We start from the raw sequence: 25,048 nt of genomic DNA on the forward strand, positions 1-25,048 counted from the left end.
CCCAGAGTTCATCAAGACTCTTTGTGTTCATCTTCAACACCTCCTCCTTCATCTTACCCCCAGACATGCTCAATAATGTTCATACCTGGTGACTGGGCTGGCCAATCCTGGTGCACCTTGACCTTCTTTGCTTTCATGAGCTTTAATGTGGAGGCTGAAGTATGACTGAAGTATGAGAAGGAGCGCTATCCTGCTGGAGAATTGTCCCTCTCCTGTGGTTTGTAATGTAATGATGCAAAGATGATGGAGCCAATTTTAGGGTCGATCCCCAGGGCTTCTACTAACCCGTTCACAATCAACAATTCAACACCTCTCAGCTCGCAGCTATTACAGCGATATACCCAGGGGCGTAGCAACCGGGGGGAATACGTCCTCCTCACTTTTAAAGACAGACAATTAAGAATGTAAACTTTTGGATTTCATGCAGCTGTCCTCCACACTTTTAGATGTCCGCTACACCCCTGGATGTACCTAAACTACAACCGTTTTTTTTTACGATGTGCTTGAGGGATAAGAGTTCATGCAATGTTGGAGCACAGCTTTCTTTCTGGTTAAACCCCACAGCATTACCTCATCAATCCCTCTGCTTCCAGATCATTCAGTCAGCCCTCCAGATGTGCACCGCCGCCACATTACAGCAGTCACCGCAATTTGCTTCTTGTCATAACTATATAGTCCAGGGGGCCTTCCAGAGCATCCCGCAGCCCATTACCAGTGTTTGCATGTGATTTGTGCGAGTCTGCTGTGCACATGTTGGAGGAGATGCCAGTGAGTTTCAGTCTACTTCAGGGAACAAGTTCAAGATTCCACAGGAACGGTCTATATATCAGTGGGATAAATGATAGTGTAGTGCTGCGATGGAAATCGGATGGTGCTGGAGGTGTTAAGCTAATGATTAGGTGTAAAACTGAGCAGATCTGCTGGACTGGGGAAATACGGATGGGGAGGGAAAACACATCGTCTGATTTGAAGTAGATGTCACAGTGGAAAGGTCACTTGCATCTGCCCATGCATACACTGAAAATAATCATTGGATTTACTACATTTCCTTGAGGTAAGAGGATGCAAAAAAAAGAATATGTGCTGAATTTAAACAGACAAATTAAGTTGATTCAATTTGTTTAAATTCAGCCCATATAAATAGTTTGCAACCTCTTACCTTAACGGAATTAGTTGTTAATTTAGTGGTATTTAATAGTTGGTGGTAAAGTTACGCTCTAAAAATTATATACGCCCACCGGCCACTTTATTAGGTACAGCTCATTAACAAATTTATAATCAGCCAATAACATGGCAGCAGCTCACTGCATTTAGGCATGTAGACATGGTCAAGAGGATCTGCTGCAGATCAAAGTGAGCATCAGAATTAAGGAAGAAAGGGGATTTAAGAGACTTTGAACGTGGCATGATTGTTGTTGCCAGACGGGCTGCTCTGAGTATTTCAGAAACTGCTGATCTACTGGGATTTTCACGCACAACCATCTCTAGGGTTTACAGAGAATGCTCCGACAAAGAGGAAATATCCAGTGAGCGGCAGTTCTGTGGGCGCAAATGCCTTGATGATGAGGCCAGAGGTCAGAGGAGAATGGCCAGACTGGTTCCAGCAACAGTAACTCAAATATGCACTCGTTACAACCGAGCTCTGCAGAAGAGCATCTCTGAACACACAACACGGCCAACCTTGAGGCGGATGGGCTACAGCAGCAGAAGAGCACACCGGGTGCCGCTCCTGTCAGCTAAGAACAGGAAACTGAGGCTACAATTCACACAGACTCACCAAAACTGGACAATAGAAGATTGGAGAAACGTTGCTGCTCTGATGAGTCTCCATTTCTGCTGACGCATTCGGATGCTCGGCTCACAATTTGGCCTCAACAACATGAAAGCATGGATCATCCTGCCTTGTATCACTTGTATTGAGCATCATGTCAACGCCACAGCCTACCTGAGTATTGTTGCTGACCATGTCCATCCCTTTATGACCTTTTATTTCCTAATCCAACACTTGTTCCAAACCTGTTTGATTTAATTTCTTCTGTTGGACACAAAGGAAGATAAACTGAAGAATGCATTAACTTTAATAGTGTTTTTTGTTTTAACTATGGATGTCAATGACAGCTTTTTCCAACACTTTCCTCAGAATATCTTGTCTTGTGTTCAACAGAAATTCATATTCATGTAAGTCAGGGGTGTCCAAACTCGCTCCTGGACAGCCGGTGTCCTTCATAGTTTAGCTCCAACTTCCTTTAACACACCTGCCTGGAAGTTTCTAGTATACCTAGAAAGAGCTTGATTAGCTGCTTCAGGTGTGTTTAATTGGAGTTGGACCTAAAATATGCAGGACACCGGCCCTCCAGGACCCAGTTTGGACACCCCTGATGAAAGTAAATGGGGTGCACTATCCCTTTAATGACTTCACTTTCTGTAGAAAAGATTTTCAATCATTGCTGCTACACTCACCATTAATGTCCCAGACAATGCACTTCCCTCATTTTTTAATAAACGGCGTGTCTTTGCCAATGTCAACGTAGTAAAGAACAGTGGAGTGTTTCTCACAGCCCAGCGGCAGCACTTTTCATTTGGCCGATCCGCACATGTGGAAAGACCTGCTGGAAGAATTCATCAGTAAAGCTCCTGAACGCTGCATTAAAGCTACTGGCAGCAGTGAAGCACCAGCTGCCCTCCATCTTGGCTCCAGAGCTTTAACTCATCACCAGACTCCCTGAAGAATAACTTAACAGATTTTTTTGGTCAAATATAAGCCTAAATCAGAAAGAGTTAGGACAGTATGGAGAACGCAAACAGAAAAAGAAAGTAGTGCTGTCCAAATTTACTCTGACTTGTATTTCATTGCAGACAATATGAGCTCAAAATATTGATGTCTGTCTGGTCAACTTTAGTTTATTTGTAAACATGCATCCTTTCCTGTCATTCAGACCTACAACACACTCCAAAACAGTTGTGACAGGAGCAGTTTAGAGCAGTAATCAGGGAAACAGGTTAAGTAATGATGTGATCTGAAACAGGGGATGTCAACAGGCGATGGTGATTATGGTTTGGTACAGAAGCACCATCCACAAATGGTCTAATGCTTTAGGAGCAAAGATGGGCCCATAATCGCAAGCTTGCCAATATATACACATGACAAAATTATTGAAATGTTTATTATAAAAACAACTGTGATCTGCAATCCCTCAGGCGGCGCTGCATCAAGAATCCTCATCCATCCACAAGCCAGATCACCACATGGGCTCAGGACTACTGTGGCAAACCTGTCAAGCACCTGTTAAACCGGTCACCACAAATAAGGAGAAGGAGAGTGCAACTGCGATAGAAAAATACATTTATTTACTTAATTCAAAAGTCATGTTGCTAGCCCAACTCGGGTCCAAGACGAAAGATGACCAGATTCCGACCAGATGCCCACACGCCAACAACAAACAACCACAAGGGGTCTACAAATGGCAGTGAAATCTGTACTGTGCCAAGTAGAAGCCCTATGTTAACAGTGTCCAGAAATGTCATTGACTTCTTAGAGCTCGGAAGTATCTGGGATGGACCATCAGACAGTGGAAGCGTGTGGTCAGATGAGTATTTTTTGAGAGAAATGAACGCTGTGTGCGCCAGACCAAAGAAGAAAAGGATCATCCAGACTGTTACCAGCAACAAGTCCAAAAGCCAGGGTTAGTAGTCTCAAGAAGGGAGTCAATACTTGCAGAACAAAATCCTGTCAATATGTTATGTGACAGAAGGAGATTTGGTACAGGGAGGTTTGGTGGAGGAAAGAAGGAGTGCAAAATTAAATGGTCAACGGGTGAGACACCAGAGCCACAGATTAGGTCAAAGAATGTGTCTTTTAGGCCCAGTTTACACTTGTGTGTTTTAGTTTTAAAACAGTGTTTTAGATCAAAAACGATCCGCGTCCACACTAGCGTCTCTGAACATATCTCCGTCACCAAACACTACGCCACCAAAAACGTATATCACGTGACCATTCGCGCACTCTGGGCATGCGCGTTCTAGTATAAACAGGAAGCATGCGTCTCGCTCGGCATTTGGTTATTGGTAGTCAACAAACGCCGGTTGAACATTAAACGCGATGGCAAAGAAAGCAAGAGAGGTATTTTTGTGGACAGACGACGAGGTTGAGTTTTTACTAAACGTAACAAATGAATAACCGCGCAATGACGCCTAAAACAGACAATAGTGCAAACAACGCTCCCATTTCTGTTGTCCATGTTGTTGTTTACAGTACTGTCTTCCGGTAGCTTTAAAGCCATGTGTTATAGTCATGTGATAGGGGCTTGACGAATAAGGACACAAAAGCCCCAATCAGGTAGCAAATCTCAGCAGCCCCGCCTCCGTTTTCCCTCATCCACACTGAGACGGACGGAGCAGCAGCCTTTCAGAATGAAAATGGCCTCTCCAATGTTTCCAAAATGCTCCGTTTTCGGCGCTCGAAAACTCTGTTGTAGTTTGGACGGATGGTGGAACCGTAGCAAAACGTTACCCCCTTAGTGTAAACGGGGCCTTAAAGTATGTGGGGACATTGACATGCTGTTGAAGTCCGAAAACTCTCAAGACAGGATGTAAAATCTCTTGTAAGAGTTATTAATATTATTGATATTGAATATTAAAATCTCCTAAAACTGTATTATATTGTGAGAGGGTGGTAATGTGTGTTAAAAAGCTGCTTAGAAAGTCATTGTTTGGTTTGGGGACGATAAATTATAGCAACATAAGTAGGTGTGGATCCAGAGAACTTGGATAACAGATTTAAAAGAAGGGAATGAAGGAACGGGAACCGGCGAGACTTTCAACCTATTATCCCGAGACCTCCTCTGTGATCGGAGCCCCAGGATTGACCAGCCTGATCTCACAAAAAAACGTAATTATTTTACGTTTTGGCAGTTTAGTGGCTAATTCGTACGAATTCGTACGAGTTCAGACGTAAGAAAATGTACGATTTTAAAAAGGAGGCGTGGCACCTAACCCCACCCCTAAACCCAACCGTCATTGGGGGATACGCAAATCGTACTAAAATGTACGAATTAGATCGTACGAATTTGTATGAATTAGCCACTAAATGAAAAAGTTACGAATTGCCGTGAGATTGTGTTGGATTGACAGGTGTAATCAAACCTCTAGGTTGCCAAGTCTTAGTTAGACACAAAAAGTCAAGGCTGCGGTCAGTAAGACGTCCTGGATAAGATAACCCTTGCTCGTAATTGAGCAGTCGTTTGAAAGACAGAAGTTATCTTTAATATTGTCAGAAAGGACAGCAGTGTTAGAGATCGGGCTATGGCTTCGAGTCATAGTTTAGCAGTTGAAGGATTTGTTCGTAACAATACTAACAGCTGTTTGTCTGTTATCAAACAATATGTAAGGGATTTCTGCTCATTGCTCAGGGAATATTTATAATCAGAATGTCCTTATATAGTAAGCACTGGGTCAGGATCCAAGTGTAGATCAAGCAAAAAGACTTGACAGATTTTTCACTGCAGCTTGAAGCTCGGGAAAATAAGTTTGATGGTGCCAAAAGCAGCTCTTTCCCTCGCCTTCATCATCTGCGTTTCTTAATAATGCGCGCTGACTTCTTCTTTTCCCTGCTCTGTCATTCAGTGCTGTGTTTCCTCACAGCATGCGCAGGTGATGGCTTTCACAGAGAGTGTGTGTTTAGTGCTGTTTGCTAAGGCAGGACTCACTGTTATTACTGCTCAGATGTAGGGTTAGGGGGTTGTCATGAACCCAAACCTTAGGTATGAAACTACAGCCTATAACCTGCCCACATAGTCTGCGATACTCTGATGAATGATGGAGTTTATATTGCATATCTAAGCGGACAGAACTAGAGTTCTTCTGTTAGAGGATTATACAATGGCTGGAAATCCCACACAATGAGAGTGAATTTCGGCCTAGCTCTCCTCCGCTGATGGCACATCATGATTTCGAGATGGTTTCATACCTTGCCGTTGCACTATTATTTGTCTCAGCAGGGGGCGACTCGTAGAAACAGACTCTGAGACTCTGTTGAGAACACACTGATGAACTGATGTTCATTGTCATCAGTGCTGTAACACAAAAGTCACGGCGTTTAGAGATCAGCCAATGACGGATCTCTACAGCGAGTCCTGTTTTGTCCATCACTGGGGAATAGCTTCAGCTGAAAGACTCGACTGTGGTTTCCCGCTTGAAATGCACAAGCTCTGCTTTCATAGGCTTGGTCCGAGCTGAAGAGCAGATGTTGAACCTGTTTCTGCCATATCTGGCCATTCCTGCTCCAGATGCAGGCGGTTCACAACAAGGTCAGACCGCTGGAAGAGATACCAGGCTAATCATACACTCACAAACTGATTGGAGAAAACGCATTATTAACCCTTTCATTCTTTGAAAACCATTTCCCAAAGTAGGGCAGCCCAGTGGCTCAGTGGTTAGCACTGTGGCCTAACAGCAAGAAGGTCACTGGTTCGAGTCCTGGCTGGGTCAGTTGGTGTTTCTGTGTGGAGTTTGCATGCTCTCCCCGTGTTGGTGTGGGTTTCCTCCGGGTGCTCCGGTTTCCCCCACAGTCCAAACAAATGCGCTATAGGGGAACTGATCAACTAAACTGGCTGTAGTGAATGTGTGTGTGTGAGAATGAGTGTGTATGGGTGTTTCCCAATACTAGGTTGTAGCTGGAAGGGCATGCATTGTGTAAAACATATGCTGGAATAGCTGTCTGTTCATTCTGCTGTGGCGACCCCTGATGAATAAGTGACTAAGCCAAAGGAAAATGAATGAATGAATGATTTTTTTTAATTCAATAATAATTTAATAAGTAATTTCTAATAACTAGTTGACTTTGTCTTTGCCATTGTGACAGTACGTAATATTTTACTAGACATTTCACAAGATACCTGTATTTAAGGCTGGCTTATAATAATAGAGAATAAATTGTCTTGAAAAAGTTCCTCTTGTTAAGAATCCTTATGAGTTTACTTTTATTACGCATGATATTATTGTGGTGTCATGCTGGCTCAGTGGTTAGAACTGAGGCCTCACAGCAAGAAGGTCACTGGTTAGAGTCTCGGCTGGGTCTGTTGGTGTTTCTGTGTGGAGTTTGCATGCTCTCCCCGTGTTGGTGTGGGTTTCCTCCGGGTGCTCCGGTTTCCCCCACACACATGCAAAACACATGCGCTATAGGGGAACTGATTAAACTTGATTGACCATAGTGTATGAGTGTGTGCGTGTGTGTGAATGAGTGTTTATGGGTGTTTCCCAGTATTGGGTTGCAGCTGTAAAGGTATCTACTGTGTAAAACATATGTTGGAGTAGTTGGTGGTTCATTCCGCTGTGGCGACCTCTGAAATAGAGACTAACCAAAGAAAAATTAATTAATGAATGAACAAAAAACTATTATTATTATTATTATTATTATTATAAAAATATTAATTATTAAATCTGATCTTTATTTGACAGCTAGCAAGGTTATTGAGGGCATTTTTTTCCAAGCATTTTTTAAATACTATAATATAATTATCATATGCTTAAGCTATTTATATAATAACCTTCAACTCCACAGATTTATTTTTTGGGGGTAAAAAAAAACAATTTCAATTGTAAATTAACTTTTTGGTCAACAAATCTGGCATTCCTTTACTTATCCCAGCTTAAAGTGACATTTAAAGGTTTAATTAGATTAAAGTTAGGGTAATTAGGCAAGTCATTGTATAACAGTGGTTTGTTCTGTAGACAAAGGGGGAAAATTACCTTAAAAAGTGATTTTTTTTTTTAAAACTGCTTTTATTCTAGCTGAAATAAAACAAATAAGACTTTCTCGAGAAGAAAAAATATTATAGGAAATACTGTGAAAAATTCCTGAATCATTTGGGAAATATTTGCAATTAAAGAGTCATAATTTCACAGAATTGCTAATAATTTTGACATCAGCTGCATTTATATATTGTGCAAGCTTCTGAAAATTCTAAGCGGCTCACTTTTTCCTGTAATGCTTTGCCTGTGAGAACCGCCAGCTAAATATAAAACTCTTGTCCAGGCCTGAGAGATGTTTTGTCTGAATTATTTTGGCTCGTCCTCCGTGTTTCGTCTAGCGAGTGTGTATTTGTTTTGGTGCACAGTTTAGTCTAGGTTTCACAATTGGAATTAAACAGATAGACGAGCTTTGAATCCGACTCCAAACCCAACACAGCATGAGTCCGCCACGAGTCAAGCTGATCCCAGTTTCTGGATCAAACGGGAGAGAGAATGAAAGGGAAGACCGCAATTCAATTGAAATTCGTTTGAAAAGGGGGAAGTTAATTAAGTCGGTCTGCTTTGCTTTACATGGAACATTTCCTTGATCGCTGACACATGTAATTACAGTGTTTTGGCAATCAACAGTTCTTTAGACACTCTGAGAAAAGCTGAGAAACTCTTCTTTAGGTAAACATCATCAGTATTCTCTCTCTTTCTGCTGTTGAAAATAGATCTGAAAGATACTGGAAAATTATGTGATGTGCAATATTTCTTATAACCTTTTCCTTGAAAAATGCTATTCTTATTAGCCATGCATGTTTTTAAATAATTTATTTAGTTAATGATATTAAAAAGGTAAAATAAATATTTTCAGATCGATTTACCTCTAATTCGGTTTAAAAACTGTTAAGATGCAAACATATAGTCTTTTAAACAATGAATGAATAAAAACCTGATATGCAGATATTTTCATTCTGATTGGCTGTTGTCATTTAGCCTCTAAAGATAGTACAGCCCCATCTGATTGGTCAAATTTAGATTTTATGCAAACAGTGCATTAAATAAATGTAATTTATCACACTGTTTTAAACTTTTGTCTGTTTTCATTACATGTTTTTTGTTGTTGTTGTTGTTGTTATAAATGCTTTTGTATTGTTTTAACAACGAAATGATTATATTTAAATAGAATTATTATTTTAAAATGCAATTATTTTATTATGTTTTTTTTTGCGTTTACGTTTTAACCTTATTTTTTTAATATTACCTAATCATTCTAATATTTGTATTTAATTAATTGAACTAAAGTTACAATTTCTAAAGGTTAAATGAAATAAATGAAATAAAACTATAATAATTTAAAAATGTGTAAAGTATGCAACTATAATTAATTATATATTATATAACTGCAAAACTGTGTATTTATTAGTTCTAGTGCATAATTATGTATTAATAATTTAATTAATTAATATTACCAATATTTGATTAATAATTAAATAATTATATTAAATAATTATATTTAAATATAATAATTTAAAAATGCAATTCTTTCATCATCATTTTTAATTTGCATTTACATTTTTACTGTTGCCTAAACATTAAAATATTTCATTAATAAAAATAAAAATAATACTAAAATTAATATAAGTACTATACGTTATAAAAGTGCTACAATTTCTAAACTAATAAATTAAATAAAAATAGAATTATTTAAAAATATGTCAATTTAAATAAAGCTGAAAAAATCTAAATTACAGCAGCTATTGTCAAAATGTACTATTTATTTACATGTTCTGTTTGTGATTTTTAACAGGTCAGTTAATTAGTTTTGAATACAAATATTGTCTGATATCATTTAAAATAGTTCTTGTGATTTAATTAATCTCAGAGTTTGTTATATAAACAAATATGCATTCATTACCTATTTACATTTACAGATTCAGTATGGGCTTTAGCACACCACGTTGTCATATTATAGAACTTTAAAGATCAAGAAGTCTGTCATATATAAACATACTGTTATATAAGGATAAATATGGACTGTTTCTCTGACAGCTGAACTGCTCTAGTGATCAATGGCATTAGAGAAAGCTGTTCATTATGTTCATCCAGTCTGAATAAACTGAGGTCAGTTCAATGCCTAAACAAAGGACACGTCCATAAACACTGGATATAAGCCAAACGCTGCTCCATTATTTATGGAGAGACAGAATAAACACAAGGACGCTCATCATCATGCTGTTTTTGCGCAGGAATCTGAAGTATGAAGGCCAGAGTTGTTTGGTTTGGGAAGGTTTTTTTTTCTATATAAACCCCTTAGAAACTCTAAAATCTTTTGTTCTGGATAATGTCCTTATATGAAAGAATAATGTTACGAAAATGAATTTAAATTAATCATTTAAACTCCATACATTTGACGTTCTGCCTATAGACATTAAAATGGAAAGACATCTATTGGTCCCATTTCAATCAGGGTATCTTCTGTCTAATCCATATCCATTTTCAAACAAAAAAGGAGAATTAAGAAAAAAAAAGGTTTTGGCTTGATTTTAGTTTTTTTAATTTAAGGTATGCACATGAGAAATGGGCATTGTGGCTGACCACACTGTATATGTTTATTGCCCTTAACCTTCTTTTAGTTGGGCTCTTAAATGAGTTGGCTACCTGGAGATGTTGCCCGTGCACAGCCACTGACCCTGACTGTATTTTATTTAAACCCACTCATTTAAAATATTCCACAATAATCCAAATATTGCGATGGGCAAGGCCTATAAAAAAATCTAGCATTTTTATGTATGTATGTATGTATATATACACACACACACACACACACACACAAAATATATAATATAATATATATCAATATTATTATATAGGCCTTGCTCCGGAAAAGATCATGCAAACCTGGGGCTGCTCAGAAATGGCTGTCTTTGCTCAGCATCAGGTGCACAGCAACAAGATGTTTGGTAGCAAACTATAGGCTCATATTAAAATTATTATTATTATTATGATTCATTGCATTATTATTTTTACGTTTGGCAGCGAATGGACCTTATTTAAATGTCTAATAATACTGCTAATTTACATTTTTTTTTCATTTATGCATACACAATGAATGTCAGCCTGATAACCAGGGCCAGACGGAATCTGCGGACATTTTTTTGCAATTTCTGCTGATAGTTTTGGTAAAAATCTGCGGATTTCTGCGTAATTATTTTGGGAGTTTCATAACTAAAACCTTTATATGTGAAATAAAACGTAATACCTTTTTAACTTTTATTAATTGTTTAAATTGCAAATCCAATTAGATGCACTTTATTTGATAAACAAAACAAGTCTCATATATTATATCTACTAAAATACAGAAAATATCACTGTACAAACTGCATTGTGCATAAATCAGATGCACATCTTCATATTAGTCAGTAATATTACTGTAACTAATTAAAAAACTGAATAAATATAGATTGACACACATTTACTCAAGTAAATAATCAGAATTAATGATGCGCTAGAAATACGCAGAAATCTGCAGAAATCTGCACAATTCTGTGCGCGCAGATTCCGTGTGGGCCTACTGATAACTGATCAACTGACAGAATATGTAAACTTAGTTTATATACAGTATAATGAAATAATAATAATTAAAAGCTGTTCCACAGAGGGCTTTTATATTGAGGGCTACGTCAGGAGCTCAGATTTGGTTGACCAATCAGAGGTAAATGGGCGTTTTAGCACCGCCTACATGTGTATAATGAATATTAAAGTCGTTTATCCATTTTCCCTAAATTAAAAAAACGAAAATCAAGCCAAAACTCTTTCTCTTCCTTTTTTTGTTTGAAAACAGATATGGATTGGACCATAGACTTCATGGCCAGTGTATCTTTTGGTCACTGGATTTTCATTTTGGAAAAAACGAGCCGAAAAACAAAAAATAAAATTACCAGAAAACAAAAACCAATAAAGACTTGTTATTTTTAATTCCGAGACCAGATAGGCCGACTCATTCACGATGACGCAATGCTAAAAAATATACTATGCAATATATACAACACTGAGACGAATACAAAGACAGAGAAAGAAAAAAAAACAGAGAGCTGGCAGAAGGGACGCCGGCGGAGCTAAAGAAATGAAAAGAACAAAACCCAAAATAAATCTAACTTCACAGAAGCATCTAACTAACTAACTATGTGAAAACAATCTAATTAACACGCAAAGATTCTTCAGAGTCCTGACTGTCTATCTATCTATCTGTCCAAAAAGTACAAGGGGTGGCGCTCGCCCCTAACCTATTGTACTAAACAGCAGAGTAGTCCTATGTGTTGCAAAATGTATGTCACGTGACCGTCTTACCAATCCGCTTCGTCCAAGCCTCGTAAACAACGTAAACTGAGAAGGATATACGAATAAAGGACGGATATAGTAAACACAGAAACGAGCAACAACAAAATACACAGTTAGACGGGTTATTTCTAAACGCAACGCAATAAACAAACAAGCGGAAAAAGCAGAGAAAAGAGAGGGGCTAGATATATACACTAGATATCGCATAGGGACCCTGAGCATGCGTCAGTAGCGCCGCCACATTGGTACAGTGCTCCCAGGACAAATGTCATTCAACTGCACTAGTCAAGACAGTGTTATTACATGAAGATGCAGGACTTTAGCGCTGTCTACGGGTGTAGTAACGAGCAAACAAAGAAAACAAAGCACAAAGGCAGAACACTTCATAGGTAATATTCAGTTTTTTTCTGTTTTTGTATGTTCTGAACTTTTGTGCTAATTACTGGGTGTCACTTACTGCATTCACCATAAGCAAAGCAGCACCAACTCACACTAAACACTCGGCTTATGCTAGTTTTGTTGAATAAAATCAGCAAACAATGCAAAAGAAATATGACAACGAGATGCTGCGCTGCCAGAAACTTGTATTATTGTCGGCTAACGTTAGTGAAAGAGTCGCTCGGGGGATTCATTCACAAACGAATCGCTCCCTCCGTCAGTATGAGCAGTGAAAGCAGGAGAGGAGCTGTGTTTCAGGACATGATTAGATCAAATTTAACAGGGAGGGTGAATAATACATTTCTGTACACACAAACACAAGCTTTTTGTCAGGAATGCCCGTGCGGTCACTGATCCATCAATGTAGAAAAGCGATGTAAAATTATAGTTTTCGTAATTAGAAAAAAAATTGCATACTAACATCCAGGAAAACTCCCGATCATAGATATATGTGTAGATGTGTATATCTCTGGCTTTGGATGGCCACAGTCCTCCACTGTACCTTGGTCCCGCATTCATTTCAAAGGAGCGCTACCCTGTACCAAGATGGCGGCTAAAGACGCATTCCTTCCAATAGACAACAATAGGCCAGGCGACATCTAATGTATATATCTATGGGGGCTAGGGAGTGGTCTGGCGCGTGCTTCTATGACGGGTGGTCTTTGCTTTTTGGATGTGACGTAAAAGTGACGTAACCGGGGAGGAAATGACTGACAGCTGAATAGACCAATGAACGGAAGCTGAGAATAATGAAAGCAGATATGGGAGAACAGAGCGAGAGAGAGAGAGAGGGAAAAACACACAAACAGAGCACAAATAACACAAATACATCACAGCCACACACAGGCCTGCCTACTATAGGCTATTTTTTCCACTTAATAATGTTGTCAAAGGTATTTTCTTGTGGTAACAGGAAATGAATGAGTGAATAACACACAGCCTGTTTTGATTCTGCAATGCTTAATATAAATATCCCCAACAGTCACGCTGCCAGACCGAGTACACACGTCTGACTGAAAGGGGTCTGAACTTCTCCTCCTGAGACCTTCAGCACATTTCAGAGCGGCTCACAGATTCAATCAGATTCAGCAGGAAAACAGCGTGAAGGATTGAGGATTGAGGATTCGGCGCTGGGGGAATTCAGCAGATTCTGGGTGGTCTGTTCATGCTGAGCTTCCCTAAAGACGTGTAGCGTGCGGGACACTCAGTCTATGAGTTCTGCTTTCCACTGCGGATGAATCTGCCTTTATCTTTTTAATCTTTCATATCATTTAAAGGGGATCTACTATGCAAAACTCACTTTGATAAGGGGTTTACACACAACAACAGAGTGTGAATATCTCCAGCCTCTAATGGTGAACATGATGACATTCTCCCTTTGCACGTGTCATTAGAGGGGGAAAGCCCCGCCCACTTGTGTCCATCTGTCCCTCATTAGCATAAACAGCAGCCCTGAGTAAGAAGCAGCCGTCTGTGCATTTGCCATTAGAGTGTTCTGTAGATAATGTCAGCATAGACTAGGAGGATCATAGATGTGGAGTTTTAGATGAAGCACAAATGACATTGTGTACACATTGAACAGATTTCTTTGATTAGAGCTGCCAATTCTGCTGAATTCCCCATGTTGCTGGAGGCCTCCTGTAATCGTGCTCTATTAATAAATATATCAATGCTCCATGTTCCTCTATTGTAAATGTTAGTGTAAGCAGATGCGGCTGATGCCTGATCTGATGCACCTGTTGCTAAAACTCTACGTGTGCTTAAGCCAAACTCATAAATCAGAGAAAGCTGCGCGTACTTCAGGCTGTGCAGTGCATAATACAGTAATGCAGTGCATCATCTGTAATGAAAAATACCCACTGAAGACTGTTAATGTAGCGTTGGTAGATGCAATATTGCATGCAAAACGTGGCTTGCAGAGGGAAAATCTCTCTCTGCTTATCCATCATGTCAGAGTTCCTGGCTTAACAATATGTAAGCATTGCACATAAACCTCAGTTTCTCAGCAGGACCGTCCTGAAGCTCAGCAAGCGGCTATTAATCGAGATTTTAGGGAATGCATGAATCCTCAGGACAGGCTTTGGAAATGTTTTGCTCTCATTCGCTCATGCTTTGCGCTCATTTTTGTGGAGGAGGCTTGACAAAAGACGTGAAATACTGAGGAAGGGAAGACCAGAGCTTATTATAAACTGTTTTTCCCCTTAATATTTCGTCTCATTATCTTTCATTTTATGACAGGCTTATGAACCGCTTCCCTGAAAGGAAATCTACACAGTAAACCCCTTCATCCTCGCTGTGACCTACGCAAGATTGTAGTTAAAGTCATCGGTTGCATAATCTACATTTAACTGTTTGTGTTTTTAGGCTTTACAACGTTCATTTATGGGTTGAAGACTCAATTCAATTTACTGGAGTGATTTGACATGCATAGTAAGCATATATAATGCTAGCATAGTGTCATATTAATGCCATATTTAAATATCATTGAAATAATTTAGATCTCTCTCTCTCTCTCTCTCTCTCTCTTCCCATTCAGATTCAGACCAGAGCATGAGGACTCCCAGTCCGGCCCTCATCCTGAACCCAAACCCTCCTCAAACCGTCCCCAACGGCCGTGAATCCTCCCTGGGGGAAACAGTGGCATTAATTCACCCTCCTCCAGCCACTCGCTCAAAGTCTACAAAACCCCCTCACACTGCCTTAATCGACATCCTTCCCGATCCTGTTTTATTGCACATCCTCTCGTACCTGTCCACTCCTCACCTGTGCCGCTGCGCTCGAGTTTGCCGCCGCTGGTATAACCTATCCTGGGACCCGCGGCTGTGGAGTACCATTCGCCTAAATGGAGAACTGCTAAATGCTGATCGGGCCCTAAAAGTGCTCACTCATCGGTTGTGTCAGGATACTCCCAACGTGTGTCTGACCCTGGAGACGGTGGTGGCCAGCGGCTGCCGGAGACTCTCCGATCGTGGGCTGCGAGTGATCGCCCGCTGCTGTCCGGAGCTGAGGTGTTTGGAGGTGGCAGGCTGCTATAATGTGTCCAATGACGCGGTGTTTGATGTGGTCTCCAAGTGTCCCAATCTGGAACATTTAGATGTATCAGGTAATATGACCAATTAGAACACTTACTAATTAGACTAAGGCATTGGACTCCATTGCATGCTGACTTAGTTTTCGATGAAGCTGCTTCCAGTGAAGCGTCATGTCATAATAATCTTGGGCTGCACAACAGGGACAGTATGTGATATTGTTTTTGAGAACTAATTTGCAACTACTAGCAATTTTTATGTTATAATCATACTAAAATACACAGGTAATTAACATGTTTCTGAGGTAATTTAATAAAAAAAATGTGTCAAAGTGCAAATATTCAGACTTTAAAACACCACGAATGACTGAAGACATCAGCGGAAATACAACTGCAAAAAATATTAGGTGATGTTCGCAATACTACGCATTGATATTAATTTATGCTATAGAGCTGTTGAATGCATTATTCTGATTGGCTGATGAACATAAGACGCGCAATTATTTTCAGATAAACAGATAGGGAAAGTAGTTCCGGCAGGTTTTGAGTGCATTAAAGCTCCATATCATTAAGCTGAATCTTTATTTCACAGCTACTACAGTCAAAAATCACATCAAAACACAACAGGAGACTTCACATCTTGGCCTCCTCAGGTGTGTGTTATTTTCTAATAATTAAATTGGTCATCTTTAATTATTCCTTACGTTTTTTCAGAGTTTAAAGCATCAAAAGTTTAAGTATTGCACTATAGGAGGTCAGCAAATGTGTATTTGCACGGCACATCCGTTATGGTCAATGAGAAAAAACATATTACATCTTTATTATGAACCAAATTGAAAAATAAAAAGTGTAAAGAAGCAAATATTCAGACTTTAAAACACCACAAATGACTGAAAACCTCAGCGTAAAACGCAACTGTAATGAATATTAGGTGATGTTTGAAATATTACGCATTGTTATTAATTTATACTATAGTGCTGTTGAATGCATGATTCTGATTGGCTGATGATCATAATTAGGTGTGCAGTTATTTAAAAATAAACATACAGCTAAAGTAGTTCCGGCAGGTTTTGAGTGCATTACAGCTCTATATCATTACGCTGAATCATTATTTTACAGCTACTACAGTCAAAAATCACATCAAAACACAACAGGAGACTTCACATCTTGGCCTCCTCAGGTGTGTGTTATTTTCTTATCATTCAATGGCTTATCCTCAATTATTTCTTACAATTTTAAAGCATCAAAAGCCCAAGTATTGCATTCCAGGAGGTCAGCAAACATGTATTTGCACGGCACATCCATTATGATCAATGAGGAAACATATTACATCTTTATTATGAACCAAATTAAAAAAATAAAAAGTGTAAAGGAGCAAATATTCAGACTTTAAAACACCACGAATGACTGAAAACCTCAGTGGAAATGCAACTGCAATGAATATTAGGTGCTGTTCGCAATACTATGCTTTGCTATTATTTATACTATAGTGCTGTTGAATGCATGATGCTGATTGGCTGATGATCATACTTAAGTGTGCAGTTATTTAAAGATAAACATACAGTGAAAGTAGTTCCGGCATTTTTTGAGTGTATACAGCTCCATATCACTACGCTGAATCATTATTTCACAGCTACAGTAAAAAAAAAAAATCACATCTAAACACAACAGAAGACTTCACATCTCGGCCTCCTCAGGTGTACATTATTTTCTAATAATTCAATGGCTTATCATCAATTATTCCTTACATTTTTAAAGCATCAAGTCCAAGTAATGCACTCCAGGAGGTCAGTAAATGTGTATTTGCGCGGCAAAATTAATATTACATCTTAATTTTGAACCAAATTAAAAAATAAAAACTGTCAAGGCGCAAATATTTAGACTTTAAAACACTACGAATGACTGAAAGCCTCAGCAGAAACGCAACTGCAATAAATATTAGGCCATTTAGATGTGCAATTGTTTTAAGATAAATGCACAACTAAAGTAGTTCCGGCAGGTTTTGAGTGCATTCCAGCTCCATATCACTACGCTGAATGATTATTTCACAGCTACTACAGTCAAAAATCACATCAAAACACAGTAGAAGGCCAACATCATGGCTGATCTAGGTGTGCATTAGTTTCTAATTATTCAATGGCTTATCGTCAATTATTCCTTTCTTGATTCAGATATTTAAAAGGACAAGTCTTGCACTCCAGGTGGTCAGCAAACGTGTATGTGCACGGCACATCAATTATGGTCAACGAGGAAAACATATTACGTCTCGATTATTTTCAGGAGCTCCTGTGATGGATTAGCTGTCGTTGTGCATCAAAATGCGATGTTCGGTTGTGGATTTATTCGGGGAGTAATTCACGATGCTGAAGTTTTCCTGGGAAGGCTGGGAAAAACATTACGGGATCTAGGAATCGCCGCCAGTCACTTTTAAAAAGATGGACTGCTAACCTCAAGCGCAGTGCAAGAGTCCGTCTGCTGAGTTCATCGCACAATCGCACACTGTACAGTTATTCATCATGCAGAGGGCACAGCGTGTATTCTGCCATCCACAAGTAATACAGCCTTTGTTGCAGAAGTATCTTGTGGTTACATCCACTTTCAAAAGCAGGTAGTATAACTGTAGAGGGAGCAAAAACAGATACTGCCTGGGTTTTGTCCCATATGAGGTTTGCGGATTTTATTTCTGTTGGTCTTATTTTCTCTGGCCTTTATTCGCTATTTTATCCATTTGAAAACCGTATGTCGAGTCTAAATTGTCAGGTCATTAACTTTGACTCTTTCCTGTTTCCCACGATTTGATTTTCAGGTAGAAATTGGATCAAAACTTGATGCTCGTATGCATATTTAAGCATGTCTTGGGTCTCGGTAATAGTTTAAATACAAGGAATGTAGGTGCAAGAGTTAATAAATGCCGCTGAGTCCAAGCTAGGACATCAGCATCTATGAGTTTTTTCTTGGAGTAGTAGCACAGGGATTCCCAAACTTTTCAGAACGTGACCGCAAAAATTACCCCTACTGAGGACCCCTACTGAGGATCAGAGGTGGTTATAAACATACAGGTGTTGCACACAATGGTGCACACAAACCAGTAGGCCTATATAAACAGGAGAATATTGACAAAACTAAACGTGCACCAGTCTAACAATCATATAAGTATGTTTTTGTAGTTTAATAATTTAATATTAACCTCATCTAATGAGACTGGTGGGCACAATGTTTAACGCACAAGTCTATTATTGGTTTAATTTTGGAGACAGCCACTACAAAATATATATATTTTTATTTTTAATGTATGCGAGTGGCGTAAAGGTGTTAAAGTTTACCACGGCATCGTAAAATTATTCTGCTGCAACTAATGCTATTAATAATAAATACTAAAATTGATATTATTAATATGAGGTAAACACCCCAGAGGTCGCAATCCAAAGTAAGACAAGGGTAAATGCTGATGGCTTTTGATTTGCAAGTTGTTTTTTTATATAAATACAACTTTTATCTTCTGGTTATGGATGAAATATGGTAATTCTAATAGTTTAATCAAATTTATGACCGGGCTGCATGATGGCGCAGTGGGTAGCACCTATAATATAATACTAAAAATACATATAAATAAATAAACAACAGGCTGAAAACGTGGTGAAATCACATGACTGCAACAGCTTTTCTTTTTCTAGATTGCTTTTGAAAACACTATTGGTTGGGTTCAAGCAAGGGGGTGGGTCAGTCGGTGAACAGCAAGCTGGCCTAATTGGCTGAAGTGTATATTGCGCCCTCTAGTGAATTAACACGAGAAGAGGACGCGCGAGAGAAATTTGACATCATCAAAAAGCGTACACACCTCCAGTCAGCAATTCCGCTGTCTCCGGAAATGTAGACCTGTATACGTATCCACAATGAGCCTCGGTTGATTTTAACATTGCTAAAATGTAGTTTCGCTTCCTTTAGGCTGTCCTAAAGTGACGTGTATCAGCCTGACGGAGGAGGGATCTGTGCAACACACACCTCTACACGGACAACAGATCGGTCTGCGATACCTGAACATGACGGATTGCGTTTCACTGGAGGACAAAGGCTTGAAGACCATTGCAATTCACTGTCCGCGTCTCACACATTTATACCTGCGCCGCTGCATCCGGATAACAGACGAATCCCTGCGCCAGCTAGCACTGCATTGCACAGCTTTACGCGAGCTCAGCCTTAGCGACTGCCATCTAGTGGGAGACTTTGGTTTGCGTGAAGTCGCTCGTCTGGAAGGCCGTCTACGCTATTTAAGTGTAGCACATTGCATGCGGATAACAGATGTCGGACTGCGTTATGTAGCACGCTACTGTCCGCGGCTACGCTATCTGAATGCACGGGGGTGTGAAGGACTGACGGATCAGGGTTTGAGTTATTTAGCTCGAAACTGCCCTCGATTGCGGTCCATTGACTTAGGACGCTGCCCGCTGGTGTCGGACGCTGGACTGGAAGTGTTAGCACACTGTTGTAAAATGCTCAGAAGGCTGAGTTTGAGGGGATGCGAGAGCTTGACGGGACGAGGATTGATGGCACTAGCAGAAGGATGTCCTGAACTGCAGTTATTAAACGTACAAGAGTGTGACGTGCCGCCTGAAGCACTTCGACTTGTTAGACAGCACTGCAGACGCTGTGTGATTGAACACACCATTCCTGCTTTCTACTGAGAGGGGGAATAATCCTCTGAAAACTGATGTGTATATTTTATACTTTCCTATATACGACTGCAACATGTCAGATATGTCTCAAAACCAGGCAAGGGCCGGTATACAATTCTGATGGTATCATAACCTTGGATAAAAATATCACGGTCTCACTACATTTTTTCACTCATTGAACACAGTACATTTTATTTTAAGAAACATTTATAATATTTTGGAGCAGTAAACATGTCAGGCTGAATAACTAAAATTGACTTCTAATATCTTCATTAGCTTCAAAAATGCTGATTACTTTACATCACAGGTCTCAAACTCAATTCCTGGAGGGCCGCAGCTCTGCACAGTTTTGCTCAAACCCTAATCAAACACCGCTGATGCAACTAGTCAAGGTGTTCACGACTCTTTTGAACACTTGATTATTTGGATTGATTTATCACTTCCATATTTGTACTGTTCATTAACAAGACGACAGCGCCAAATACTGGCCTGGTATATGTAATACAGTTTTGCCCATTTACATAGATATGTGTATAAACGTGGATCATATTGAAAATGTCATGAATACCTGAAGGTTTTTTAAAACAAAAGGGAAAAACTTCTCTGTTTTTAGCTATATTGCTCACGTAAACATAGCATCAGACCTCCCTAGCCTACTGTAGTAGGTTGACCAGCTGTCTACAATTACCACTACAATTTGGAGGCAAATCCTGCCCCATCTTTCTGTGGTTTAACTCTAACGCCCCATTCACACAGGGCGTCAGCGTCAACGCTTCCCATTCACTGTGAATGGCTGACGTCAGGCGTTGTCGAACTGCATTGTGGGTCTGTCTGCGCTGCTTCAGAAGCATTGCTCGCTGCAGAAGTTGGGACTTGCTCAACTTTTCAAGTGCAGACGGTAGCATCAGCCAATCAGATCGCTGTATGCAAATACACCAGCTAGACAGTGGCCTATTGCTGACTAATTTCATTGGCTGACGCTGCTATGACGATCGCTTCAGCCCCAACTTCAAACACCCCTTCAGTCAAGCGTTGATGCTGAAGCCCTGTGTGAATGGGGTGTCACATACCAGCTCCAAATTTTTCAAATCCCAACAGCATTGATTAAAATTTTCAGATGAGTTTAATTTGGGTTGGAGCTAAACTGTGAAAGGTGTACAGCTCTGCTTAAATCTTGCTCTTCAGGACGATACAATTTCCAGTTTCTTAAGGTTTTGAGACACATCGCGGCACAATGTTGCTTCTTGCAGAGCTGTACCATGTTCTAGCTTATTAAAGAACTATGTGATGCATATAAGCATACTATTTATCACCTGAAAGCAATGCATTATTGTCACAGTTCATTGCTGGTGTTTTTCTTTGTTCGTTTAGGTTAGCTAAAGAGCCAGCCTCCATTTCTAATAATGGTCAGGTTTAAGGTTAAACATTTAAGGGATATACTAATTGTGTTTTCCCCACAGGTTTAAAGCAAGAGGCGGTGGATTTGACGATATATATTTTCCTTTATTATATATGAAATTGTCCTAGCCTATTGTTTTCCTATTGTTTTCTTCAGAAAGCCAAAATTGAATTCAAGAGACCAACCTGGTTCAATAAAACTAGGAGTATATGGGCATTTGCACTTTAAAGGGCATTAATGACAATCACAGAATGACGCCTCAAAGATCTAAAAGTCTTTTATTGGATATCCCACATCACAGATTTCAGATTTAGTATTTTTTTAGTATGTGAAAGCAATATCTTGCTGCTAAAACATTAAATAAAGGGCTACTCATTTAAACTTTCTCTTTCGTTTGTTGTATTGGAGAGCATAATCAAGGTGAGTTGCTCAGACAGACAAAAACGGAAAGCATCTTTGGTCAATGTAGATATTGAAAGTGATCAGAAGCCACGTTCTGAAATCCTGCTATCGATGTGATTATTGAATGATCACCTTGCATTATATCTCTGCTGAAACAATATACTGTCAAAGACTTTACACAAGACGTGTCACTCGTATAGTTTTGAATGGGGAAAAGTGTAACGGTCAATATGGTGAATAAAGCCCCGCCTACTAGTACAGGAGCCAATCATCGATCGCTATAGACTGATGTTTCTCTCTGGGAAAAGCTCGGAGCAGACGTGTGCTTTTACGACAGTCTGGTGGTCAACAAACACACTGATATCTCAGCGAATACTTGCTTCACAGATGTAAGAAGTATATATATCGCATATGATCACATTTCTTTTGAGTGTGCATGCGCATTAGCTCGGGAAACATGAAAATATGCCGATTTTGTTTGATTGGGATTAGGCTTGGGCGATATTACGGTATTATGGTATACCGCGGGATCTAAAAATAGCAACGGTGTCAGTTTCAATACCGTTATACCGTCATAAAGTATTAAATATCCTTTATTTAATGCCTAAAAACGTGTGTGTGGTTGTCATCACGGGACAGTGTGGAGGAGAGAGATAGAGAAAGAGGGAGGGGGAGAGGGTGAGAGGGAGAGGGAGAGGGAGAGAGGGACAGGGAGACGTGACGTGACGAGTCGCGCTTCAAAGTGTCCTGCAGTTTGGCAGTTTAGACTGAACAGAAGGGAGATGTGGTTAATATGAACGAGAGGTCTGCATTAGAGCTGAAGATCTTTGCCCGAACCCGGCGAGACCCGAAAAAATCCAAATCCCTGCATTAAAATCCATCCCTGCAAAGGTGAAGCAAATTATGACGAAGTAGTAAAAAAAGAGAATTTTGACGGCGGTCAAGCCAGTCAGAAAGAGCGGTTATTCCAGCCGCAGGTATTTCGCGGTCGCTCATACACTGCGTATTACGGTAGAGCCCTAAACTTCAAGCTGACAGGTAAAATGACGAGGCCACTCGCTACCCTGAAACTACGGTCATGGAAAATTAAATGGATGTTCCTGACTGGTATAAGATGAATAAACAATCCTACCTAAAACTTGCAAAATCAGCCAGATCAGAACTCTGCATCTCGGCCTGTAGCAGTAGCAGTGAAACGGTGTTCAGTGCTGCTGGACGCACATGAGCGCAAGACTGCGCTAAAGCCAGTGGATTTAATAATGTTCCTCCACAAACACACGTAGCCTAATCTTGGTGAGTAAAGGGTTTTACATTATAAATAAATATTAATTAAACCATATAATCATAATGTAGACAGAGTATACAGGCTAATGGTGGCATTATTCTTTTAATATTCAGCTTCAATTTAGTTACTGCCAAAATACCCGTCATCATTTAGAGTTTATTTGATTTGTTAAGCAAGATTTCTTTTCATTGGTGTGTTGGCCAATTTAAAGGCTAATTGCATGTAGACCTATAGAGTGCTGAGATGTTACGATGTTACAGAGGGCTTATTTTATTTCTTTGTTCCAACTTTCAAGTGGGATATAGTCTACGTTTGTTACGAATAAATGCTGTTAAAACATATAAATGACTCATTCTTGAAAAAATGCATTAGAGCTGTAAGGGCTCGGGCTTTATAAAGCTGTCAATCAAAATGTACGTGTCGGACTCGGGACCTATCGGGTATAATTTTTATGGCCCGATTACAGCTCTCTGCATTCCCGCGGGAGCCGGCCAGATTTCTTACGGTGTGGGAGTAAATTTCTGAATAAATCGCGGGAGAGATGTGTGTGTGTTTGTGTAAGACAGAGAAAGTCTCTCTCTCTCTCTCTCTCTCTCTCTCTCTCTCTCTCTCTCTCTCTCTCTCTCTCTCTCTCTCTGTGTCTCTCTCTCTCTCTCTCTCTCTCTCTCTCTCTCTCTCTCTCTCTCTCTCTCTCTCTCTCTCTCTCTCTCTCTCTCTCTCTCTCTCTCTCTCTCTCTCTCTCTCTCTCTCTCTCTCTCTCTCTCTCTAAGGTCGCATAGAAGGTATTCAGTTTCTGAATGGTTTAGGCTCAAGCCAACAGTTTGGTGACGCTGTCTGAGCCTTACGTCATAATTTTTTTTTTATTACGCCGGTAATACCGGATACCGGGGTAAAATATGGAGGCGGTTTGACGGTCTCAAAATTTGGACACCGCCCAAGCCTAATTGGGATGTTTAGAAACAAAACTTATAAGACAGTTGTTGTTTAGTTTTATTGGTGGCTCCAAATATGTAACTTAATGGCAAGCTTGGCTAACAGTTTTGGAGAATTTGATGTTTGGCCATTCAGACAGAATGCCCGAGAGGTGTTTTAAAGATGGCCACCGAGTGAAATGACCGGCCTTAACGGGACTTTGATATTGTGCAGCCCTAATGAATACCATAGTAACTTACCAGAGTTGTGTAGCCAAGCAGAAGCTACTGGGTCAATATGCAAAAATTAAAACATTGTACGGCCCCCAAACCTTAATTCCATTGAAGGGACGTTCACAAACATTCACAGTTGTGTATCAAAACCAGAAAGGAACTTTAAAAACAGGCCCAGCCTGTGACTGAGGTACAGTTTCAAATGCACACATACTGACTTTCTCCTTAATAATATCATTTCAGAAATGTACTACTGCAAATTCTGGATAGTGAAATCCTGTATAGAGGTAAAGTTGGTTTTATAATCGCACATTCATTCATCTAACTCTCTCTATATTGTTTACCTCGCTTATTTGAATATTAAACCTGAACTACCGTGTAAACATGACTTCAAAACAACATCAACACCATCTAATTGACTGTGAAAATGCTGTACTTTGATTTTCATTGGTTGCTAATATGATTAAAATTTGCAAAGAACACTTTTATGAAGATTTATTATTAAGGAGAATGTCTGAATATGCAAATATAAAACCAACTTTACCTCTATAAATCCTGTTAGCAGCATCAAGGTACAGTACTGGAGAGTGCTAATGTTGTTTTGAA

At 39.6% G+C, this 25,048-nt stretch overlaps 1 protein-coding gene and 1 long non-coding RNA gene across 9 annotated transcripts in view; one reads left to right on the top strand and one right to left on the bottom strand.

Annotated features, from left to right (window-relative positions):
* Window positions 1-21,991, top strand: part of si:dkey-192l18.9 — a 49,287-nt gene extending 27,296 nt beyond the window's left edge. The window contains exons 3-5 of one of the 5 annotated variants that reach the window (XR_015524639.1): window positions 15,047-15,613; window positions 19,484-20,936; window positions 21,256-21,991. Coding sequence is in view for 1 of the 5 variants with exons in the window: in XM_087309020.1 (XP_087165146.1) it covers window positions 15,047-15,613; window positions 19,484-20,220 (1,304 nt within the window). In the remaining 4 variants the exon portion in view is untranslated. Of the gene's footprint in view, window positions 1-15,046; window positions 16,719-16,903; window positions 18,466-19,483 lie in introns of those variants that run through there. The other 4 variants (XR_015524642.1, XR_015524641.1, XR_015524640.1 and 1 more) reach the window with 4 other exon arrangements.
* si:dkey-192l18.12 overlaps window positions 1-25,048 on the bottom strand; it is a 73,133-nt gene that overhangs the window by 42,944 nt on the left and 5,141 nt on the right. The window contains exon 4 of one of the 4 annotated variants that reach the window (XR_015524654.1): window positions 13,042-15,591. The exons of the other annotated variants lie outside the window; for them this stretch is intronic. This is a non-coding gene — a long non-coding RNA (si:dkey-192l18.12). Of the gene's footprint in view, window positions 1-13,041; window positions 15,592-25,048 lie in introns of those variants that run through there. 4 annotated transcript variants of the gene reach the window in all.

The sequence above is a fragment of the Danio rerio genome, chromosome 24 (genome assembly GCF_052040795.2).
Source record: "Danio rerio strain M-AB ecotype USA chromosome 24, GRCz13ab, whole genome shotgun sequence".
NCBI lineage: Eukaryota > Metazoa > Chordata > Actinopteri > Cypriniformes > Danionidae > Danio > Danio rerio.